Source organism: Hirsutella rhossiliensis (assembly GCF_020360975.1).
Source record: "Hirsutella rhossiliensis strain HR02 chromosome Unknown scaffold00006, whole genome shotgun sequence".
In the NCBI taxonomy this organism is placed as follows: Eukaryota; Fungi; Ascomycota; class Sordariomycetes; order Hypocreales; family Ophiocordycipitaceae; genus Hirsutella; species Hirsutella rhossiliensis.
The window spans coordinates 159060-181716 of NW_025408672.1; the positions used below are offsets into that span (position 1 = coordinate 159060).

The 22657-nt window shown below is 56.7% G+C and overlaps 7 protein-coding genes across 7 annotated transcripts; 3 read left to right on the top strand and 4 right to left on the bottom strand.

Moving 5' to 3' along the window:
* Positions 1 to 226: 226 nt before the first annotated feature.
* HRG_06261 (cytochrome p450 domain-containing protein) lies at positions 227 to 688 on the top strand (the record flags this gene model as incomplete). The annotated part of the gene is made up of 2 exons (XM_044864732.1): positions 227 to 277; positions 341 to 688. The coding sequence occupies 2 exons, from the start codon at positions 227 to 229 to the stop codon at positions 686 to 688; spliced, it is 399 nt and encodes a 132-aa protein (XP_044719672.1).
* A 5744-nt stretch (positions 689 to 6432) lies between these two features.
* Positions 6433 to 7173, top strand: HRG_06262 (uncharacterized protein; the record flags this gene model as incomplete). The annotated part of the gene is made up of 1 exon (XM_044864733.1): positions 6433 to 7173. The coding sequence occupies one exon, from the start codon at positions 6433 to 6435 to the stop codon at positions 7171 to 7173; it is 741 nt and encodes a 246-aa protein (XP_044719673.1).
* A 517-nt stretch (positions 7174 to 7690) lies between these two features.
* HRG_06263 (protein phosphatase 2C domain-containing protein) lies at positions 7691 to 9258 on the bottom strand (the record flags this gene model as incomplete). The annotated part of the gene is made up of 2 exons (XM_044864734.1): positions 7691 to 8708; positions 8783 to 9258. The coding sequence occupies 2 exons, from the start codon at positions 9256 to 9258 to the stop codon at positions 7691 to 7693; spliced, it is 1494 nt and encodes a 497-aa protein (XP_044719674.1).
* Positions 9259 to 9825: 567 nt separating this feature from the next.
* HRG_06264 (brix domain-containing protein) lies at positions 9826 to 11227 on the bottom strand (the record flags this gene model as incomplete). The annotated part of the gene is made up of 2 exons (XM_044864735.1): positions 9826 to 10743; positions 10796 to 11227. 2 exons carry the CDS (start codon positions 11225 to 11227, stop codon positions 9826 to 9828), a joined length of 1350 nt encoding a protein of 449 aa, XP_044719675.1.
* A 368-nt stretch (positions 11228 to 11595) lies between these two features.
* Positions 11596 to 13076, top strand: HRG_06265 (DEAD/DEAH box helicase domain-containing protein; the record flags this gene model as incomplete). The annotated part of the gene is made up of 2 exons (XM_044864736.1): positions 11596 to 11766; positions 11823 to 13076. 2 exons carry the CDS (start codon positions 11596 to 11598, stop codon positions 13074 to 13076), a joined length of 1425 nt encoding a protein of 474 aa, XP_044719676.1.
* A 228-nt stretch (positions 13077 to 13304) lies between these two features.
* HRG_06266 (lipase (class 3) domain-containing protein) lies at positions 13305 to 14496 on the bottom strand (the record flags this gene model as incomplete). Its single annotated transcript, XM_044864737.1, has 2 exons — positions 13305 to 14134; positions 14397 to 14496. 2 exons carry the CDS (start codon positions 14494 to 14496, stop codon positions 13305 to 13307), a joined length of 930 nt encoding a protein of 309 aa, XP_044719677.1.
* A 1456-nt stretch (positions 14497 to 15952) lies between these two features.
* Positions 15953 to 22129, bottom strand: HRG_06267 (uncharacterized protein; the record flags this gene model as incomplete). The annotated part of the gene is made up of 4 exons (XM_044864738.1): positions 15953 to 16852; positions 16916 to 17885; positions 17935 to 21938; positions 21998 to 22129. 4 exons carry the CDS (start codon positions 22127 to 22129, stop codon positions 15953 to 15955), a joined length of 6006 nt encoding a protein of 2001 aa, XP_044719678.1.
* Between the last annotated feature and the right edge of the window lie 528 nt (positions 22130 to 22657).

The following is a 22657-nucleotide window of genomic DNA, read 5'->3' on the forward strand; positions in this document are numbered from 1 at the left end:
CCAGCAAATGTACCCTAGGGCAAATACGAATGCGGTTCGGGCAGTGTTCTGGTACATCTTCTACGCCTTGAAGGACCCGGACTTACTGGGACGCCTCTACGCTAAACTGGAAGAGTGCCAAGCCGAAGCAGGCTCTAATACTATCTTCGATATTTCCAAGTTCGGCTCTAAGCCGCTATTGTAGTCGGTATATGCAGAGCTCTTATGGTTACTCGTGCAAACTACCATGGCTCGCACCAACGAGGATAGCTTCTTTAAGCTCGAGTCCGACTATACTGTCGACAAATGTGAAGTGTTGACTATATTCTCTTCCATAACGGCTCACAACACGACCGCTTAGGCAAACGCCCGACCTACAACTGTCTCTTATCCCCTTGAAGAGTTCTGGCTAGAACGCTTCATAATTGACAAGACAAGCAGGGGTGGGCAGACGACACCTACATTTAACCTCGAGGGCCTGGCGGAGTGCTGGATGCCTTACGGAAGCGGCCAACGCATGTGTCTGGGACGGCATTTTGCCAAGAACGAAATCATTGGGACTCTGGGCCTACTGCTGCGCAACTTTGACTGCCACATCGTGGACATGCATCAGACGGACAAGATCAGGGCAGACGAGCGTTGGGTGCCCTACGGGACACTGTCACCCAAGGGGACAGTGGCTATTCGACTGTGGAAGCGTCAGCAGTAGCCAGCTTGTACTTGAGCCATGAGCAATGCTCGTGCACCAAAGAGAAGAGGGAAATTATAGAGATAGGGTGAAGCCGGCACTGACGAGTATCGGAATGATGTATGACCGTGCAGTAGCGCCTAGAGACGCTTGATTTGGCCTATGATACATTCCAGACGGCACAGCAGAGCGGCGATACGGTACATTTACGTATGGAGCTTCTCACCGATCACTCGAGTTTCTGCTCAGAAGGCAGCCATTCGTACCGACACGCAAGACACTTCTGCTATAACAGCAATCCAGTACGCTGTCGATGAGGGTTGAAAGGCAAGGCCGCAACCATCCCGCCCTTGAGATCTACCTCCTCGTTAGCTCTGCTTCGTCTCACCGGGCGCGCCTACACGGTCACCGCGACGTTCTCCCATGTGCCCGTTGATGCCGACGCCAACTTTTCGGCCAGGGGCCAGATGCAGAGTGAGCGCCAATTAGGGAACAACTTTTCGAAAGAATCCCCGTGGGACTGTGAGCAGTGGCTTCTGTGTAGATTTGAGACAAGAAATCCAATTGCGGCAGCTCTCACACGCTCTCTCCGTCTTGTTTCTTTTATGCTTACCTTGGGCACCTATTCGAGGGAATGACGTTATCGCCCCGGGTGAAACCTGGGACGAGAACTGCATTCTCGCCCATGTGCCGCTTACCAAAGGCTTTCTATATCTCGCATTGGGTTTTGGCCTTTAGCAAGAGCCTCGTCGGCGTCTGGGATAGCGTTTCGACCATCGATCATGCGAAGGTGATAGGGACAAAACATGATAGCATGTAGAATAGGCCTTATCGTGACTCAGGGATTATAAATGCTATGGTTAGCCGATCGTCTAGAGCCAAGCCATATAGCTGGAAGCTGAATAGCCGATCGGGCTTTCCGGGGGTAAACTAATTGACCAATGCTTGAATGTATGAATCGATCAAGCTTCGTTAACGGTTTAAGACATCTCGCCCCCCTTTACTCCAAGCACAAGGAGCCATATAAGATGTCGATCCATCGTTGCCTGATCTATGGAGAGTCCTATTCCTGGCTGTCAGCTATCCGCAATCATCCGCTCCCAGGTATGAATCGCCCATTCTATGAATAGCGAGAGGTAGGACCTGCTTCCGCAAATCTCACGTTGGGCATGAATCAAGGCGCTTTACTACATCTAGAGGAGATGCACAGATCAGCAGGGTTGGTTGGCGTCATTTTGCTTAGGTGCGGCGATTCCCTCTATTTCTATAATAGATAGCCGTTGCTTAATCTTCTCCACCCACTCGAAGAGTGGGCACGGGGCGCAACTAACACACAGATGCAGAATACCAAGACACCTTTGCAAATACGGTACGGCAGCGGCAGAGGCCTCATCATAGAGACGCCGGCTGAGGCCGTGATTATGGTGGGGCGAAGCGCGTCGCCTACGTCGACACCCGCGAAAAGATCGACACGCGTCGTGAGGCCAAGCACTAAAATTCGAGAAGCCGCGCGATAGCCCGACGATCTAGCGGAGAAGACAACACGCGCAACTAGGCTTATAACGCGTATTGCCTCGGACGATGTCGCTATTAGTAACGCGACTAAGCGGCGTAAAGTTGCTAGTAGTAGTAGTAGCGCGAATAAAGGCCGAGCTATGCTCTAGAAAGTTCTCGAACTCTTAAGCGAGTTATATTAAGAAACGTAAAAGCTTAGCCGAGCGATAGATATATAAAACGAGATTATATTTAAGTAATAGTAGATAATCTAGGAAATAGATTAATAAGGGAAAGAGATAAGAGATAAGCTTTATTATATCTAAGTATAGTTAGAGACCCTAGCTATACTTATATCTTCTCTATAAAGTAGTCTATAGATATCGTATACGAGCGCTATAAGGTTATCGCCGACGATCTAGATAATAAACCGGGGCACCGTACTAGTAGCTAAATCGGCACGAATAGCCGTTAGCGATAGTCTCTATTATATAGTAAATATATTACGAGTTAAAGAAGCGAATAGGTGCTAAACGTAGATCGGTAATATCTAAAAGGCTATAGAGAGCGATATAAGAAAGAGTTAGAGGTAGGAGACTTAGAAATATATAGCGGTTATAATAGACGCTCGAAACCTTAACTAGATTAAAATTTTATATAGAGACTAAACCGAGTTAAAGTAGGTTAAGGAAGTAGCGTAAAAGACGGTAACTTTAAGAGCTAGGGTACTAAGAGATTAGCTTTACCCTATTAAAGTTAATAATACTAAGTATACTATAGTGCTAGACGCTAAAGGCAACGTTCTACTAGGTGTAGCTAAGGCGCTCGGAGCTAAGAATTACGTTATAATTACTAAGATTACCTAGCTTAGTAATAAAGAGAAAGCTAAAGTATATAGGTTAATAGTAATCTATATTACTAAAGAGAGTAACGCGTAAAGACTTCTAAATAGCGTATAATTCGATATTATAGGAGAGTCCGCCTATATTAATATTTTTAAACGCCGCGTAGGACCGATTTAGTACTTTAACTATTATAAGATAGGATATAAGGCGTTTTTATATAAAAAGCTATAAAGATATAGTAAATACGCGAAAGTAGAATAGTACTATAGAGAATATAAGGAGATAGTACTAAAGTACGTGCCCTACGATAGACTATACGAATTATATAGCCGGAACTATCGGGCGCGGAACCCTAGGGATAAAACGTAGGCAGCGTCTAGCCCTTCGGGCTAAGTAGCGGAAGTAAGAATCTACTTAGGATCGATTATAGCACTAACCTTTAATAATATTAATATATAGGTATTCGACTTCGGATTTCGATAGACCGCGCTTTAGCTACTAAAGGTAGGACGCTAAACACTGTAAAATTGGCCTTTAAGCAGGCCTATCACGGAGCGAGTAGCGGCGAGGTTAGTATAGCGTATGCTAACCCGTGGGGCTTAAGGTGTTACGCATTAATATATTGAAATGTTAGTAGCTTTTACGTCTAGGCCCTATAGGAGAAATCCTCCGGGTGAAATACACATACATACATACATACATATATACATACTTGGATGCTCGCGTAAATACCCTGTCCTGGGCCCAGGGCCTCTCGTGAGCGCGCCACTTCTTGCATGGATGAAATACAATCGCCACGACCATGGTGGTTGAGGTCGGCCTGCCATAGTAGTTGTTCGGCTCATTCTAACCGCTTGGTAAAAGTCCTCAAAACCCTTTGGGTCTTCGTATTCAAGTCATTAAGCAGGGAACCTCTTCCTTGGTCTGTTCTTCCTTATCTTCAATCATCACTCCCTCGATTGCCGTCTCCGGACACACAAGTCGTCGTCGGTGGTCAGCGTATTGATAGGTAGGCTGCTCAGCGCTGCTCCTCTTCCTCGGCTATACAGTCCTCGTTGCCCCGATGAGCAAGCAGCTCGCTGATATTGTCCCTCTCCGTGGCCCTGACGGCGAGGTTGAGAAAATAAAGGGTGCAGCGAATGCTGCGCTCTTCCCGTCGAAGTGCAAACTCGGCGCAAGTGCTTCCATAGACATATCATTACCCGTAGCGTTTCCAAGCGTATAGTACCCGGTTTTGACGCCGGCTAACGATTACATCTTTAGGGTTGTAGAGTGTTGTGGAGCTACTCGTACATGTATATCCAGCCTGCTGGATCAGTTGAGGATCAGACAAATGAGCAAATCGGACCTTTTCGGCTTGAGTGACGACCCGTCGCTGCCCACAAACGAGCTCATCCATATCTGTGGCTGCAACACCCTCGCAATCTCCGTGGGGTATATAGTTTGTCAGATGCGCTTGCGGATACATTCCACGCCTGGCTTCGCCTCAATATGCCGCCGTGGCATATGAAGCAGGGGTCTATCGACGAGAAATACTGCAGTCACGAGGCTCGGCTTCGCGGCCGATCGGTCTCGGGACGAACCGTCATCGGCCGCGTTTTTACTGCTTGCCTTGAATTGTCACTTCTGATCTCTGCGGAAGAGTCTTTATTCGATGCAGCGCATGGAAAACGCTGTTTGAGTTTACCTCTTGGTCGCAGACGAGCGCCGAGAGAGGTATCCCGTGAGGCCAAACTCAGCCGCTGCATGGACAACTCAATACTGAACGTGTATAGATGTGATATTGATGTCGTGAGGATGCTTCAGGTCATGTGGCCGTACGTGTATGTTGTTGTGCGCATCGAGCCGGTCAACTGCAGCCTCTTCTGTTGTTGAATGGTTGCCGTCGCTTTCCCCTCTCAGAGACTCAGACTATCGGATATTATGTAGCGAGCTATTAACCTATATGCAGCCCACCGAGGCTCTGTAGTCATAGCACGGACGCAGATAATGCGGCCGTTTAGCAAAGTGGAACGTAACAGGCACGCCGCGGCCCTCCTCGCAAGACGTCTCCTCGATGCCGGGGCCGGCCGCCGGGTAAACCAATTCGCTCCAACGTGCCTCGGAAGCTTCCGCAGGGCAAAGGTTACATACGATGCAGGTCCAATCGCATGGCGTTGTGCGAGTATAAGGTTTCGGACCGAGACCACTAGAGGGTGGACACGGGACTGGGGTCGACTCAGAGAGACGATGCTACGTGAAGCTGCCGAGTTTCTTTTGCGTAAGCTGTCGTGTCCTTCATGCTACCCAGAGCAGCACTGCCAGCGAGTGCAGACAGGCATGTAATACGCCGGAGCCTTCATAATGGTCACCAAAGCGGAAGGCCACGAACAATTCGAGAGTTCGATGGTGTCCCACCTGGGAGTCCCTCGTCGAATCAGGGGCTTCATGGGTCCGGTCGGCGGCTTCATGACCCGTCTGCAACAGACCCCGTCCGCTCCTGGCGGCCGGCCTCGTTGAGGGGGTGATCCGGAGGCGCCCGGCCCAGTGGGAGGATCGCGGCTCACGGGTGCGTCACAATATTAATTGGACTAGAGATGGGGGGCTGCAGGCTGGGGTCCAGGGTCGCGGGCTGGGGGAGATGGGGATATCATGCTACGTGGGCAGAGGACAAAGGGACTGCAGTGCGGTCTTGGACCTCGAGTCGAGTGGGCTGTGTCAAGGACGTCGAGCGTCTGCGCCCTGATCCTCGTGCCACCAGCCATGCAATGCAGTCAGAGGGGCTGAAGTATGGTTGAAGGAAGAATTCATCACACCTGAACGTACACATGGACGCAATGATAAACTCTGGCTACTGTCAAAGCCCAGCCCTTGGTTCTCCAACCGGAACCGTTCCGGCCTTCGTCTGATGAGGACATCGCGGCGCACTCGCTACGGAGCAGCAGCACTTGGCAAGCCGCAATAGTCTGTTTCAGTCAGGGCCTTATCGGCTTGCAAACGCCCAGCTCCTTTAGTCTCGACGTTGGAAACCCACCTTGCCTCCGATTATAGTCGTCGAATCCCGCGAATTCGTCCGCTTTGAGTGACGTGGTCGCCCAAAGTCCGTGTGATTTAACGAATCGCCAAGACTTACCCATCGTGATATTTGTTCCTCCGCTACCACTCGACATAAACTCTCAAGCCCACTTCTCTCCAGGCCCTCGTGTGGGGCCCTGTTCTCGTCGGCCAACATCCCCGGGGGAGTGATACAAGAGGCTGAATGCCATGCCACGGCGTTCTGCCTGTCTATAAATCGCACGACGCCCGCATCGTCCAACGATGGGCTCTGCCAGACATCAGACAGCTGCCTTGTGTAGAAAGAGAGAAAGAAAAAGACACAGACAGACCCAACCTTGTTATCCATTCATCATCTTCTGCTGCGACTAGACAGCGCCAGCATCGCCCACCATGATGCACTCAGGCTGGAACCTTTTCCTCACAACCGTGGCCCTTTGCCTGCTCGCGTGGCCCGTCCACAGCCGCGTCCAAGAAGCGCGGCTGCCGTCTTCCGTCTTTGCCAGCAGTTCGCCTCTGCACTCCAGAGGCGAACTTCCAGGACGGCCGCCGGCACGCAACCAGGCTTACAACCTTTTCGAGGACCGCCCAGTTCTCGCTCCTCGGGGAGACGCGCCGCGGTGGTCGGCAGACGACGCTGCTCTTGAGCCCAATCTTCAGGAAGCACAACCGACCCTGCATCTCCGGGAAGCCGTCAAACAGCCCGTCATATCCCATTGGTCCGATGACGATAATGAAGACAACCAGTTTCACAATCGGGCAAGCGACCAAGCCTTGGACCGACCAATCGCGCTTAGCGGGCTCGATACTGAGCCTGCCGAGAAAAAGGAAGCTCTGGGAACCCGGGCAGACAAACCGTCACAAGGCCCGCACCGGCCGACCTCCCTCGACTCGTCCGACGACGAGCCTGAAGACCAAGTAGACTCCCTGCACGTGCGGAGTGAAAGCCCAGATCAGGCCACCGCCGTCAACGGACCCGCGTCCAAGCACCTGGTGGGACGGCCGCCTTTGGATGCTCGGCAAGAGCGGCCGACCACCATGTACGACGCCGACGCTGCGTTTGCGGACGCCGGCCACCCGCCGGCCTTCTCTCGGCGCAACAGAGTGGAGCGGATCCGCGTCTTCCGCGACTAACAGGAAGAGGCGGTGGCGAAGGGGGGGCCACGAGCGAGCTTGTGCCCGACCCGAACGTGGAGTCAATTCCTATCAGGGGCATGAAGGGAGAGGATCCCCTTTGAAGCTCGTCTCTCGTTTTACCTTATTGATGTTCAAGGGGGCGATGAAAGTCAACTTCAACTTCTCACACTGGTGGAAACAGCCGGGTGTTTTCTCGGCTAATGGCACAGAGAGGAGAATGCTGGGAGGGAATTACTTTGTCTACCTTTGGTGTTTATCCAGTAACATGATGGCCGGTTCGAACATTGACCCAGGACGCATTGAAATTGAAGAGAGTTACGCCGCGAGATGAAGGCTTCTCATTCCGATATTTTGTTCCAAGTTGTGCTGAATGGTGTACACGTAGTTCCCGGTTTACCCGCCATTCAGGCTGGAAGACAACTGGAATTGAAGACATAAAGTTCATCAAACACCCAACGGGTCACCGCCCCCCTTGTCTGGTATCCCCCAGAGCGCCAGACTTGACTCGCTCACCTCATATCCTGTCGGGAGCCATGTTCGGCATATACGGGTCCCGGAAGAAGACGACCTGCACCGTCATGTCGTCTCTCGCGTAGCGGCTCAAGGGCGCGTAGGCCGTCATGGCGCCGCAGAAGAGCGCCCTACGCCGCCCGCCCAGCGCGTTTTTGACCAGGCACACGGCGGCGCTGTCGAGGTCCTCAATGGCAAAGTGCTCGGGCGTGGCCTTCCATCCAGCATATCCGTCGGCGCCGACAGTAAAGGTCGAGGGCGCTGCCGCCAGCGCGGCCACTGCCTCGGGCCGTCTTGCTCGCTTGGCTGCCAGCCACCGCTCGACGCAGGCGACGGCGTCTTGGTTGGACATGACGTCCCACAGCCCGTCGGAGGCGAGAATGACAAAGTCTTCCGAGTCCACCTGGCGCGTCGTCACCTCGGGCCGGGCCGTCATGTAAGGCGGCGTCTTGTAGGCCGAGCCGCGGGACGGGTAGCCAAAGAAGCGCGCCTGGGCAGACGCGATGGCCTCGCCGGGCCACTTCCACCGGTGGTCGCCAAAGGCCCGCGTCACCGCCATGCCGAGCAGCCTGCCCGTCTTGGAGTCGATGATGTCGCGCGTCTCGCCTGGGTGCTCGGCCTCGAGCCGCAGGACCTCGTCCTCGTTGAAGCCCGTCTGGTCCTTGCTGAGGGCCTCGGCAGAATAGGCCCCCGCCTTGGGCGACCAGGAGCCCAGCACGGCACGCGAGTCGCCCGTGAGAGCGGTGCGCAGCGTCGACGAAGACCGGTCGTAGATGGCCAGCAGCGCGCAGGAGCCGGCTATGGCGGGGGCCAGGGCGCGCAGGCCTTGGGCGGCGCCGTCGTCCCTCGCCATGTTGGCAGCGTCCCAGGCGTCGTCCATGATGCGGGCGTCGAGACGGACAAAGGCGTCCTTGATGGCCTGGTCGACGGTAGCGCCGTCACTGGCCGGGGAGAGGCGAGCCAAGGCGTGGGAAACGTAGCGGATCAGGGAGTCCTTGAGGACTCTTGACGTGGCCCATCCGCTGCGGCGACATCGAGGTCAGCCTCGCTCGCCATTTGGACAGATCAGACACTAAGCGATGTGCCTAGAACTCACGCATGTCCATCGTAGACGCCCGCAAACAGCGTCGTCCCTCCTCCCAGGCCCTTTCCACACGCAAGCGCCCACTCATCCTCAACGGGTAGGTTGCTGGCCACGCGCACAACATCGACCCTCCCCCTTCGGCCGCGCCCGCTGCGGAAGGTAAAGCTCTGCGCCTGCTCTCGGAGCTTGCGGTCGGCAGCCTCCAGGCCCAGGACCTTGACGGGGGATTCGACGATAATGTCGCGCTCGGACGCGGCGTCGGGGATGCGCGGCGCCTCGGCGACTTTGATGCGCCGCGGCGTCTGGCTCCACCACAGGGCTGCTGTCCCGGCGATGGCGAATAGGCCGGCGATGGTTGCAGAGCGCAGGCCGGCGGAGGATGAGGATGAGGATGAGGAGGAGGAGGATGATGAGGATGGGGGCGGCGGTTCGGGGAATCGCGGGACCGCCCGCGTCCGCACAAGGGTCCGTGGCACTTGCCGGAACATGCCGGTCTGTCTGTCGTCCTCTGACGGGTGGTTCTGACGAGTCGAGACAGCCAGGGAGCTGGAAGTCGGATGAGCTTGGAGGCCGGTGGTGAAGGTGCAAGCTGCGAGAACGAGAGAAGTGGGGATGCATATAGACAAAAGCTAGTGGGAAAATAATAGATAGTTGAAACTTGTTAAAAACACCGGCTGACTATCAAGGTGGAGGATTGTTTCCATCATTCTGTATAATTTGGTGATATCAATGTCGCTGGACAATTGCATATTGGCCTTTGAACACGAACGAACTTCCGCTTCAACTCAAAGTTGGACCATCCTTGGCTGAAGCAAGCAGAGAGGCCGCGCTCAAAAGAGCGAGGGCTGAGACAATTATCGAAGCCGAGACATACGGAGCCAAAGTTTCATCGCTTGAACACCCTTGGCCATGAATTTTCTCATCAGAGACCAATAAAGTCTGGAACAATGCCTCACCGCCCAACATCAATGTGAAATCAGCAGCATCTTTCCGACGCCTGTCCCTCGAGACCGAACCGTCAACGCCATGCCAACCCAGCCAAAGTCCCTCGCCGTCTAGTCTTCGCTCTCGTCTTCCTTCTCTAGCATCTCATTCACCTGCAGTTCCGCGTCCCCCTCCAAGCCCTCGCTGTCAAACTCGTCCACGTCCATGTCGCTGTAGTACTCATCACCCTCGTCCCGGCCCTCCTCGTCGTGTCCATCGCCACTCTTCTTGTTTGCCTCCTTGGGCGCCCGTTTCCTGTCCACATTGGCCTTTTGCTCCTTGCGACGTGCCTCCTTTTCCTGCCTCCTCTTCTCCCACCTCTTTTCGAGCTCCTTGACTTCCTCCCTGCTCTTGTGCACGTACTCATGCCAGAGGATCTTGCCAGAGCAGAGTCCCTCCTCGACCTTGGTCAGGCGCAGTCGCATGCGCGGGCCCAGCTCGACCAGCTTGACCCCAACTCGCTCCACGTTGTCCTCGCGTTCCGCCTCAGCCTCGCCGCTCTGCTCCGCTGCCTGTCGCGCCTTGGCCGAAAGGACTCTTCTCGGTGCCGAGTCGAGCACCTCGACCTCGGCATCTGTGTCAATCTCGCTGCCGCTCGTGGCGTCGGTCATGTACCCGTCGCCGTTGGCGCCGCCCATCATGTAGTCGGCAATGTCTTCGAGTTTGCCGAGGTTGGGCATCTTGCTTTGCCGGCTCGTCTTGGTGGTCATGAACTTTTCGGCGGCATTGATCCTGCGCAACGGCTTCGACACGCCTGCGGTTCTCGTCGTAATGGCGTAGTGCCTAAAATTGACGATGAAGGTTCCGTCGTCTGCCGGGGACTTTTCGCGATTGAGAAGGACGACCCTGCGCACCGACTTGAGCGGCGTGGCCTGCGGGTTGATAGGCGGGAAGAGGGATCGAAAGACGGTGGTGGCCAGGGATTCAAGATGCTTGGGCACTTTCGACTTGGCATCGGAATCGGGCCGCGAGAAGCTATCCATGACGAGCTACCGGTTGTCAGTCACGTCCGCGACAAAGAGCCGAGTAAGGAGGGCATACCAAAGGAGGTGTGAGAAACTCGCTGCCTCCGCCTCTCGGGTGCTTCTGAACCCTCTGCACGTCCTTGCACAGCGAGTACTTTTCGACGCGGAAATTCATCGTCGGCCCTCGCGGCGTCGCAGCCAGGCGCAGGTTTGTGTTTCCGCTCTCGGAGCGGGAGAAGAGCAGCATATGCGTGACGCCAAGGGGCCCGCACATGACGAGGTAGTCCTTGAGACGGTTCCCGCGCCGCTCCTTGAGGCGACTCGCCGTGCCGGGCTCCATGACTCTCCGCACGTCGGCGGCGAGCTGGCTGATGCTGGAGCCGACCTCGCCGGCGCCGATGCGAATCACCATGCTCTTGGGGTCGCTGGCCAAGGCGCGGCCCACGGGGTCCGTTTCCGGGTTGGTGGCCCCGACATGGGTTCTCTTCTTTGATCGTCTGCGCGCCATTGGCCCTGTTTCAGCTCTCGTCTTTGCTCTTTGGCGATTTCAAGAGGCAAGGCGTCGATCGGGACTGAAGATTTCCAAGCTGCAGGCAAACCCGAAGGATAAGAATTTTTTTGGGCGGGGCCGGACGACAAGAGCGCCGAGTCACATGCGATAAGCAGCCCCGCTAAAACTTTTCGTTAGGCCAAAGATGGCGACGGATCCATGAGATGGCGCAAATCCATGACACTTATATCTTGTGCCATGGCCTTCAACAAACACTCAAACCGCAATCGACTACTTCATCGAGGACTCAAGTCATCTTCATCCGTCAAAAGTCCTCGGCTGGCAGCCCGTCCGTTCGATATCGTAAGCAACTACGCTCTTTCAAGATGAGCAACGTCAAGAGGAGAAAGGTCTCGCATGGCGTGTCCAAAAAGGCGTGCGCCCCCGAGCCCAGTGCACCCGCCGCCTCTGTCGAAGGGTCGACCGAGGAATCGGCCACGCTCGACGGCGTACCGGCCGAGGAGCCGGTCGAGGCCCAGAAGACCTTCAAAGACCTGGTAGGGCCCCGTGAACACCCAACGTTGCGCATACATCGCTGACCCCTGGTTTCCAGGGCATCGTCGACTCCCTCTGCGACGCCTGCGACGCCCTCAACTACAAGCATCCGACGCCCATCCAGGAAAAGTCCATCCCCGTCGCCCTCGAGGGCCGCGACATCATCGGCCTCGCCGAGACGGGCAGCGGCAAGACGGCCGCCTTTGCCCTACCCATGCTCCAGGTCCTGCTCGACAAGCCCCAGCCGCTCTTTGGCCTTGTCCTCGCCCCGACGCGCGAGCTCGCCGCCCAGATCGGCCAGGCTTTTGAGGCCCTCGGCTCCCTCATCTCCCTTCGCTGCGCCGTCATTGTCGGCGGCCTCGACATGGTTCCGCAGGCCATTGCCCTCGGCAAGAAGCCCCACATCATCGTCGCCACTCCCGGCAGGCTCGTCGACCACCTGGAAAAGACAAAGGGCTTCTCCCTGCGCACGCTCAAGTTCCTCGTCATGGACGAGGCCGACAGGCTGCTCGACATGGACTTTGGGCCCAGCATCGACAAGCTGCTCAAGTTCATCCCGCGCGAGCGCCGCACCTACCTCTTCTCGGCCACCATGAGCTCCAGGGTGGAGAGCCTGCAGCGCGCCAGTCTGCGGGACCCTGTCAAAATCAGCATCAGCTTCAACAAGTACCAGACGGTGGCGACGCTCATCCAACACCTCCTCTTCATCCCCCAGGTCAGGAAGGACACGTATCTCATCTACCTCGTCAACGAGTTTGCCGGCAAGTCCACCATTGTCTTTACCCGCACCGTGTGGGAGACCCAGAGGGTAGCCATCCTGCTGCGCACGCTCGGCTTCGGCGCCATTCCCCTGCACGGCCAGCTGTCACAGTCGGCCAGACTGGGCTCCCTCAACAAGTTCAAGTCCGGCACCCGCGACATCCTCGTCGCCACCGACGTTGCCTCGCGCGGGCTCGACATTCCAAAGGTTGACGTGGTCGTCAACTACGACACCCCCCAGGACTCCAAAACGTACATTCACCGCGTCGGCCGCACAGCGCGGGCGGGCAAGGCGGGCGTCGCCCTGAGCCTGGTGACCCAGTACGACATTGAGCCGTTCCAGAGGATAGAAGCCGCCATGGGCAAGAAGCTGGACGCGTACCCGGCCGAGAAGGAAGAGGTCATGGCCTTCCAAAACAGAGTCGAGGAGGCGCAACGACACGCCAGGGTGGAGATGAGGAACATGGCTGACGCCCAGAGCAAAAAGGGCCAGCGCGGCAAGGGTGTTGAGAAGAGGCGACGAGATAACATGGATAGAGATGAGGGTGCATAGTCGCGTCTCTGCTTTTCTCTATCCCCGTTCATTTGCTGCGTCTGATACCTAGTCTTACAATAGTTCCATGCGAAATGTCGTTTGGGTCAACTTGACACGCCTCAGCACTGGCACCCTGCCATGGGTTCGCTTACTTCAAAGCCCACAGATTCATGATGAAAACCGTTTATTCATGTACAGGAAGGGACATGTCCACTCTGCGAGAAAGCCCGTCACCAACAACTCGGTCTATTCCCCCGGACACGGCATCGACCGGTTGCTGTACGCGTCGATGGAGTGGTCCGACAGCCCCCCCGTAAAGACGGGGAGCCAGCCGCCCACCTTTGCAGAGCACTCGTCGCTCTTCTTGTTCACGCCGTCGCACACACGCAGGTTGTCCGGGAAGGCGGGCTTTTCGATGCCTGCCTCGAACCAGTACTCTGGCACCACGCTCGCGTAGCCTATGGACCGGGGCGGCTGCGACGCAATCGGATCCTCCCCATTGACGACGTGCGCCGTCACGCCGCCGGGGCCGCCGATCAAGTCGGCGAGCGCCTGGTTGCCCACGTGCGGGGCGCCGTAGGTGAAGAGATCGCAGCTCCGCCCCCGGCTGCGCAGGTACGCCGCCGAAATCGCGGCCAGCGCGCCGCCCATGGAATGTCCCGTCAGCACAACCCGATACCCCGGCCCTGCCAGCCTCCCCTCGCCGAGCAGCGCCCCGGCCAGCCTGTCCCGGATGTTGAGGAAGACATTCCAGTAGCCCCTGTGGACAGAGCAGTCTGCGCACAGCGCGGGGGCGTCGACGCGCAGCACCTGGATGTTGCGCCAGACGTCGGACCAGCGGTGGGAGCCGCGGAAGCTGACGACGACGAGGCGGCGCGCGTGGCTGACGACAACGTTGCCGGCCACCTCGGCCGAGTCGGTCAACTCGACGATCGTGGTCGCGCCGGCGAAGACGTCGCACGCGCCCGCGTTTGCGTTGTTGCTGCACACGAGGTTGCCGATGGTGCCGTCGTGGTTGGCGGCGCAGTAGGCAGCGCGCGTGAAGGCCGCGAAGGTGTAGATGTCCTGCAGGAGGTCTGGCTGTCGTGTTAGCTGGGTTTGTGCTTGGATGGTGGTAGCCTTGTGTAAGTGAGATGAACAGAGCAACGGCTGATGGGCAAGCGCTTTCTTTCTCTTGTTTCTCCACCGTTTCCCTTCTCATCACTTGGATGTAGGAGCGTATGTGTTTGCTCTCCTTCTCCCCGCCACTCTCATGTTGTCCCTGGCAGCCCTCAGATATCTCGACAACCACTCATCCCCTGATACAGAACTACAGAAACTCAGGAAACAGCTGCGCACCTGATGATACCGGCTCGACAATCTCGACCGGCCCCATCGACAGGGGATATGCCGCCACAAGCGCGCCGCCCAGCGCGAGCAACCCAATGCCGAGTCTCATGCTGACTCGTCCCGACGCAAAGCTCGACCAGACGAAGCTCTGTCTATCAAACGAGCAATGACGAGACCCCAAGGCAGGAAAGGATTCGACCGCAGAAACCCAGCCAGCCACAAAGACCAGGGTCTACGTAAAAGACGGCTCTATATAAACCAACCACTTCATCCCACGCAAGTCCATGACAGCAACGCACCCACGCCCAACGGGCCCGACTACCTTGTTGCTCCAGACAAGCTACTCCGCGCCTCACGTAAGAGAAACCTCATCACCGCTCGTAATATGCTGTTGCACCGGGTCCGGACTGCACCACCCCCCCCCCCCTCCTTCCGGACCAGAGGGGCGCTTTCGACGTCCATTTCCCCGACCCGCCAATATTCCTAGGACGCGCTGTGAAATAGTCTGCGCTCTTGTTCGATGAGTCGGCGGGTTCTGGACGTTCTGATTCGGCGGCTTACTCGATTCTTACTTGATTATCCATGCTTATAACCCTTGGCGCGTCCTTTGATTCAATCCCCATCAACTGCGTGTCGGTAATACAAGTTGACTGCTCCTCATCGTGTGACCTCTTGGTACGCGGTCTATATATACTCCATATAGCCATATGTAGTCCGGTCCCATGGCAATAATAGACACGACATAACTCATGGATCCACATGCGAGGACACTTCCAGAAGAGCCATTTCCCGAAAAGCCAACGACGCAGTTACACAAGCAAGACGATGCCAGCCCGTGAATACCGCACACTCTTCCACGAGGTCTTCAGCTTCAAAGCTACCGTCCATGAACAGATGCATATTTGAATCCGTTCGCCTGCCCATATCCATCCGTGTCCAGCTCCACCTAGACTTTCGACAACCCCAGCCACCTTACCATACCATCTAACTCCACCCCGTACGCACAGAGCCCATCCCGCGTCCGAGCCGTAGCTCCCCCGGAATCCACCCATTGTCCCGCGTGCCCATGACTCTCTCCAGTCCCTTTTGCCGACCCTCCGCGCGTTCCGGCGTTGCATCCTCACTTGGAATTTGCCGGCGGGATTGCAAAGAGCCCTGCAACTCCCCAACGCGCCTCATCATATGCCGCCCTCGTCGAATCGCCCAGAGGCTGGGGCCAAAGTCGCTGGATCAAAGCCATCCTCGGGGAAAGATGACGACATGGCTGAACTTGTGGGTATCAATGCTTCTTTCTTGGTCAGGAACGCAGGCTTTTAGTAATTAGAGCTGCAGTCGAGTGGAAGCTTCGCCAAGGCTGCCGGTGTCTAACAAATTCACTTTGGCTTTACTGTTCGCACAGCGTCCTGAGTAAAGAAAATATATGCACACAAGTCAGTGCCTGGTAACTCCTCGCAGCCAGAGGCCTTCCCAGGCCAACTCCAGATGCCCCTGTCCTCACGGTGTTGGAAAAATAAATAAACAAAGACCGAGCTCGGTCAAGTTCTTCTGGCACGGCTCTGTATGCTCTACCCGTCAGGCTCCGCGTAGACCGCCGCTTCAACCGCGTCGGCTTCGGCCATCTCTGTGTCTTCGTCTTCCGTCTCGGCCTCGCCGTCGTCGCCGTTCTCGTCTTCGACTTCCACCTCCACCCCCACCTCTACTTCCTCTGCCTCCTCCGTCTCCTGACCGTCGTCTTCGTCATCCTCACCTTCATCCTCGTGCTCCTCACCGTCGTGACCGTGACCATCCTCGTCTTCTTCTTCCTGCTCCTCAGTCTCATCCGCATCGCTCCCTTCGCTCTCGCTGTCGGCCTCTTCCCCGCTTGCCTCGGCGCTGTGATCGGGGCGCCCCAAATTGGGAAACATGAGACCAGGTGGTACTTCTTCGTCATATCCCTCGGGCACGTCGCTGAGATCGCTCTCGTCGTCTGCAGAGTCGTGTATGCTCCCTGCTTCCGTGTCGTCCTTGCCCTCTGCCCGGTTGTCGCCGTGGTCTTCGTCGTCGCCGGCTTCCTCGGTGGCATCTGCGTCCTTCATCTCCTCGTCGCCATCTTCTCCAGCCTCTCTCCTCACCTGCGCGTCTGGCCCCTCGTCATCATCCAGGTCGCTGCTGCCGGCCTCGCTCATAGCCACGGCCGGCGTCTGACTGCCGCGCTTGCTCGACACGCTGCCGACCCGACTTTTCGAGACGAGCGACTTGCTGGGTGCTTCCAGGGAGCGAACAACGGCTTGCTCGGCTTTACGCAGGACGTCAGGTCTCCTAACTGTTCTTCGGCCCCGCGGCGCCGCTTCAGACTTTTCGACATCATTCGGCGTCGAGGTTCCCGCCTGACCCTCTCGGCCGTTGGGCGGATTCAAGATGCTGCTCAGCGAGCTGGGCGGCTTTGACTCCGCTTGAGCAATCGCCTCCAGCTCGGCAGCGACCTCCTTTGCATGGTTGCGTTCTGCAATGACTTTGCTGGGCTCCATGCCGGGCAACTTGCTTGCAACCTCGAGATAGATCTTGGTGTAGCAGTCGTTGATCAGATCGTCAATGGGCGCCACCTTCATCAGGTTGGCATTCAGCTTCTTCAGCTCGACTGCTTCCTTCATGCAGCTGAGTTCTGCAATGTGCGGCCCCTCGCCGGCTGCCCACTGCGTGATCCTTTCGCTGAAAATCTCAAACTCCTCGCTCGGGAGCGACTTGAACGCGTCCTCGGAGGCAGCGCGAACTCTGTGCGCCGTCCGGAGGAGCTTCAGATACGCCAGGCAGCACGACTGCCAAAGGTCGGTAAAATGATAAAAGTCGGCACCCTTCTTCCGAAGACGTCGCAGGAGCAGTTCCAGGTTTACTCGGTCAGACATGATGAGGAGAAGTCCCGTCATGAACCGCACGTACTGCTCCGTAAAGACGTGATGGCGGCCAGGCCGCTCGGCGTCGCACTTCCAGACACTCATGACCATCGTTTTAGTGAACATGTTCTCCTTGAGTATGGCGAAAGCCGCCTTGGCTTCAACGAAGCAATCGCCGTCCCCGGCTGCATTGCCCTCCTCGAAGAGGATCCTGGCATGTCGCATGACGATCCGGTGATGCCAGTTGGACTTGTCCTTGTCCCGCAGTCGAGTCAAGTTGCGAATAACATATTCTTCCCAGTCCTCCGGTTCAGAAAAGGCAGCGTAATGGTCATCTGGGTTGACCGGGATCCCAAACGGCTGCTCCGAGAGGTTCGAGGCCGCGTCTGCCGCAGGCATGTCGCCGCGGGTGACCAGCTTGTGCAAGATGGAAACAATCTTGTAATGCGGCTCCAAAATGGGGTCGCTGTTGCGGGATTTGCGCGCGTTTGTCGCCACCTCGACGGACATCTTGAGCGTCTCGAGGAGCTGCTCGGTGGTGATCGGCGTCTTTTGATCTGTCTTGTCCAATCGCTCTGCCGGGGTCTGGTACATCTTCCAGTAGCACTTGGCAAGCATATACGGGTTCCTGTTCGACAGTGAGCGGCATTCGACAGACAGAGGAAGCGAGCACTTACATCCAGTTATCAGGCTTCCTGGCCATGGCCATTTTGAAAAGTTTGGCCGCCAACTTCCAGACCTTGTATTCGGACATTTGATCGTGCAGGATCCTCTTGAACGTGCCGGCTCCCATAGTCTCGATGAAGAATCTCTCCTGGTCCGAGTGTTCAAAGGGCTCCATGGCAAATGGCTCCCGGCTAGACGAGTATAGGCGCATGGCAAACTTGTGGTATAAATCGTGCAAAGCGTCTCCGTCACTCACATCCACGTCGGCGTGCCGCGAATTCGACAGAGCAAGCGTATAGCAATGGATCGCGTTTCGCTGAAACTTGACCAGCTCCGCGCGATCCTTGTTCATCTTGTCCGCCGTCCACAACACCGATTCGTCGAGCTCGTAGTCGAAACACTCGGCCAGCCGAAACCAAGCCTGCCAGTCGTCGGCGGTGAACTGCAGCTGGAGCCTCAGAAAAGTCGCGCCGATTCGCAGGTCGTCTGTAGCCCCTGGAGTCTGCCGACGGTTCAGGTCCACGCCCTTAAATTTGGTCAAGGCAATCATGCCAAGCAGAAAGAACCACCCATGCTTAGCCAGACCCGCCTCTGGTATGTGGACGCCGACCGCGTCCACCGACACACCTCCAGTAAGGGCCTGGTACAGACGCAGGGGATGGATCGGTTTCTTCAATATCTCGGTAAAGTTGCGCAGGTTGTGAATCATCTGCGGCGTCGACTTGGTCTGGCCGATGGCCTGCTGCAAGTGCTCGATTGTCGTCTTGAGGTCGGACTTGAGAAGGTCCTTCATTGGCATGCGATGGGCCAAAATCATCACCTTCTCGACAAGCTGCATGGCCTGCCGCCTCTCGAGCTTGTCGTACGCGCAACCATGGTCCTGCACCTCCCACACGCCGACTCCGAGCTTCAGTCCGTGCAAGTCGTAGAGCACCTGCCCCAAGTGGTCTTCCCAGTTTTCAATGTCGTTCCACTGAAGAAGTTCTATGCGCATCATCTTGAGGAAGATCTTGTTGGACGATTTGCAGAACTTGCGGAGTCCGATGGCCTTGTGGACCGTGGCGAGGAAGTCAGCGAGGTCATTTTCAAGAGACAACACGCCATCTTGTTGAGGAAGCCCGGCCTTGAACAAGGTATACTGCATGCACCAGATGCGGACCTGCATCTGTCGCAACTTGTTGACCAAGGACGTAAAAGTGGCATTGTTCGACGGTGCGGCAGTGATGCCGATGCGAGCCTCATCTTCGCAGAGCGACGCAATGTGAAGGATGCCGCCCAGCTTGGCCAGAGCGCTGGCGCTGGACCTGATGTGGTCCTGGTCAATAATCTCAAAGGCGTCGCCTTCGTTCAGCCCCATTGACAGTGCCTCAATGAGCAGTTCGTCCAAAGACTTCAAGGTCCTCATGAAGAGGAGCCTCCTCGACTCGTCTGGGGTTTCGACGTAGGTTTCGCCTGCAAGGTCGGCCATGATCATCTCGATACTCTTGAGGACGCAAGAAAGCTGCTTCGTGTGATATTGTATGGCCGCATACGCATCTCCCAGCCGTGACCACAAGAAGAGTCGCAGCTCCGTGCTGCTGCTCGACAAAAACTTCCATAGATCACGGAGGCCCTGCGTTGCGCATTTCGACACTGGTACATGTCGTCCTTCCCTCGACAAAGGAGACGATGCGGCATCCTCCGGGCTCCCTGCACCGTCTGCAGACGTATATGCAGACGACGGGTTCAGGACAGGCTCCAGCGTCTCAATGACCTGCACAGGATCTTCCATTTCCTCCTGGAACAGGCCGAGGAAAAAGTCCATGGTCGTCAGTTTGGAAATTTCGCGGTCGGCGGCTGCAGCTGATATCGATGGCATAACGACATTGTTTGGAAGGTTGATTTGGTCAACGCCCTCGGCAGTTAAGAAGTCACGGATGGAGGTCCACAGGAGAAGAATGTGCTCACGGACCGGGCTGTCTGCCAGCGACGATGTCATGATGGACGCCCACAGGAAGCGGATGCAGAGGGGGTCGCTGTCAGACCGGTCGACAAGGTGCATATATGTCGACGCGACGTCCATCCACCGGCCCAATCGGTACTTGGTCTCCATGCGCGTGGCGTAGTCGACAGCACTGCTTGGGTTTGTTATTCTCTCGTAGATGTCGACATGGAGCTCAAATAGCATGGCTATCATCGTTTCCAGGCTCGCAAGCTTCTCGGGGGAAGCAGGCGACAGTTCCAAGCAGCCGGAGATGCGCTCGTACAGGACTGCGTCGACGCGGTTAAGCATCTGCACCACTGTCACCTTCATGGTGTCTGACCAAGTAGAGGTCGCATAGCTTTGGCTGACGGCTCGTACCCATTCGAAAGTAATGTCGTCGCTGGTCATCCACGAGGCGCACTGGGAGATTCTGTCAGTGAAGGCCACCAGCCCGTGGTCTTCGACAAAAGCCGGGAGCTTGGGCTTTTCCTGAGATCCAGTCTTGGCATGCTCGAGGAATGACGAGAGACCCAAGGTCGCCTGCTCCTTCTTGTTGAGGAGAACCATGGCCGTGTCCTCGCTGAAGGCGGCTATGACGCTGCGCAAGTCCTTTGCGCCCAAATTAGTGATATTCGAGGTGCGATCTTCAACAGCGCACGAGTCGAGAAGTTCCTGCAGGAAATCCAGCGTATCGCGGTCATCAACGCCCAGGGTTTCCAGGATATTCTTGGTCAACCGGAACAGATTCAAGTCAGCGTCCTGGTAGGGCTGGAGCTGGCTCGCGATGAGCAAGCTCGGATCGGCCGTTTCCTCGGCTTCCTTGACGTCAGTTCTCCTGCGCACCCTTTTGCTTCTCTTCTCGATCCCGTTGTCTTCGTCCGCTCCATCGGGCAAGCCAGCAACAGATTGCGAGCGTTTTCGGGTCGAAGCCGATGTCTCGCGCTCCTTCTGGAACTGCTCGGCAGCCTTGGCAGCGCCATTTGCGACTTTGGACGCTTGCCCATCTTTTGCCGGGCCTTTGGTCTTGGGCCTGTCCTTAGAATCGCGCTCTTCGGAGTCGAGCGGTTTGTCTTGGTCATCGGGCTTCTTTTGCTCGCCGCTTTCTTCCGAGCACACTTCTGGGGCTTGAGCTGCTTTTCGCACCAACTGACAGGCTCGCAAGGCACCGCTGGTGTCTTGTAAGCATTTCATCAGCTTCAACCCGAGCTCAGGCCATGACGAGACGGTTTTTGCAGGGGACTCATCGTCGCGGTCCTGAGAGTCGGCGCTGAGGGTGGGCGCATCGGATAGAGTCTCATCGTTGCCCGATCGGTCCACAGGGGGAGTCAGATCTGCGGTTGGATCCGGCAGGAAGGGGATTGGATCCAAGTGGCGTCTGATAAAGGTCGGCACCTGCTTGTTGAGCCATGGCTTCATAATGGGGTGTGAAAGAGCCATAGCATCGTCGAGGGTGCGAAGGTAGTCTTTCAGCTGTTCACCGGCCAGCCCCTCGGCGAGAGAGGGAGGCTCAACATCCATGGCGGCGGGATCGTCGTCCAGCTCGACGGCAGCCTCAAGACAGTACCGCTTTACCCTGCCGCTGTTCATGGAGCCGGCGAAGCGGGCCGTGCGCCTCCACAACTCGGGATCTGAAGGGTCCTGGTCGAGGGCGGCCATCCAGTTGTCTATGATGGGCTTGCCCTCGTCGTCGCGATAGCGTACGCGCGCTTTGCTCCATTGCGGATCGAACGTTATCTGGTCCTTGAGCTTGTCCAAGTGGAACTGGCCGTAGTTCTTGTACGAGAGATAGAGCGCCTGGGAGAGGCTGTCGACAACGCCATCGCCACCGACGGCCTCGATGTCGAGTCCGGCTGCAAAGGGCTCGAGGGGTGAGTCTGCAGGTTGAGCGTCGGCATGGCGGTCGGCTCGCTCGTAGTCGGTCTTGGCCTCTCGGTAAGTGAAGATTTCAGAGCGGAACAAATCCTGGTAGGCTTCACCGGCAGCCGCGCGAGCTCGAGGGCCCTGGGCGTGGAGCTTCAGGGCCGTCTGGAAACGCTTGAGCGCCTCGTCGACCTGGGAGGCTTGTCAGAACAGAAGCGCCAGTGATTTCGCGGAAGATGACGCAGACTCACGTGAAGCTCCTTGGTGGTGTCGATTTGCTCGTCGACGTTTTCCTCCGGCTCGAGGTTGATGGCCTGGAAGGCCGGCTGTTGAGTCTGGTTAGTCTGGGGTGGCAGCTGCCGGACCGCCGAGGGCCGTACCATTGTCGCGGCAGAAGAGCTGGCTCGGAAGCCGTCATGCGTGTCGGGGGTTGGCGGGACGAGGCTCGAGCATGTCTGTGGCCGACGATGTCTCCCGGAATCGTGGGCTTTGGCGGAATCGTGAGGCGAGCCTGGCGTTATTGTGCTGAAGGAAATGGCAGCCTCGCGACCGAGAGTACCTGTACTTCGTAGCTGCCGGCCACAGACGCCAGTGCCACGTGTGCTGGGGCGCAGGCACCATGGGGGCTGCCTCACAAGCGCGGTGGGTACAGTGCTAGCAGCAGCAGCCCAGGTGCCCGCAGGGCGCAAACACCCCACTGTAAAGTTGGAGCTGGTATCGGGCGCGGTACCTTGGCCGATGCGATGTATCTTCATCTCCAACTCTGGTCGGGTCAGCAATCTTGGGAGTGCCCCAAGCGAGCTCTCGCAACCCACTCCATCTCGTGCGTCGCTTGACGCAGCTCCAGCTTCGACTAGCAGCCTCCCTCTTTGCCCTCTTCGTGCGAGTCGATACGGCCGGTCAGCGGTCAA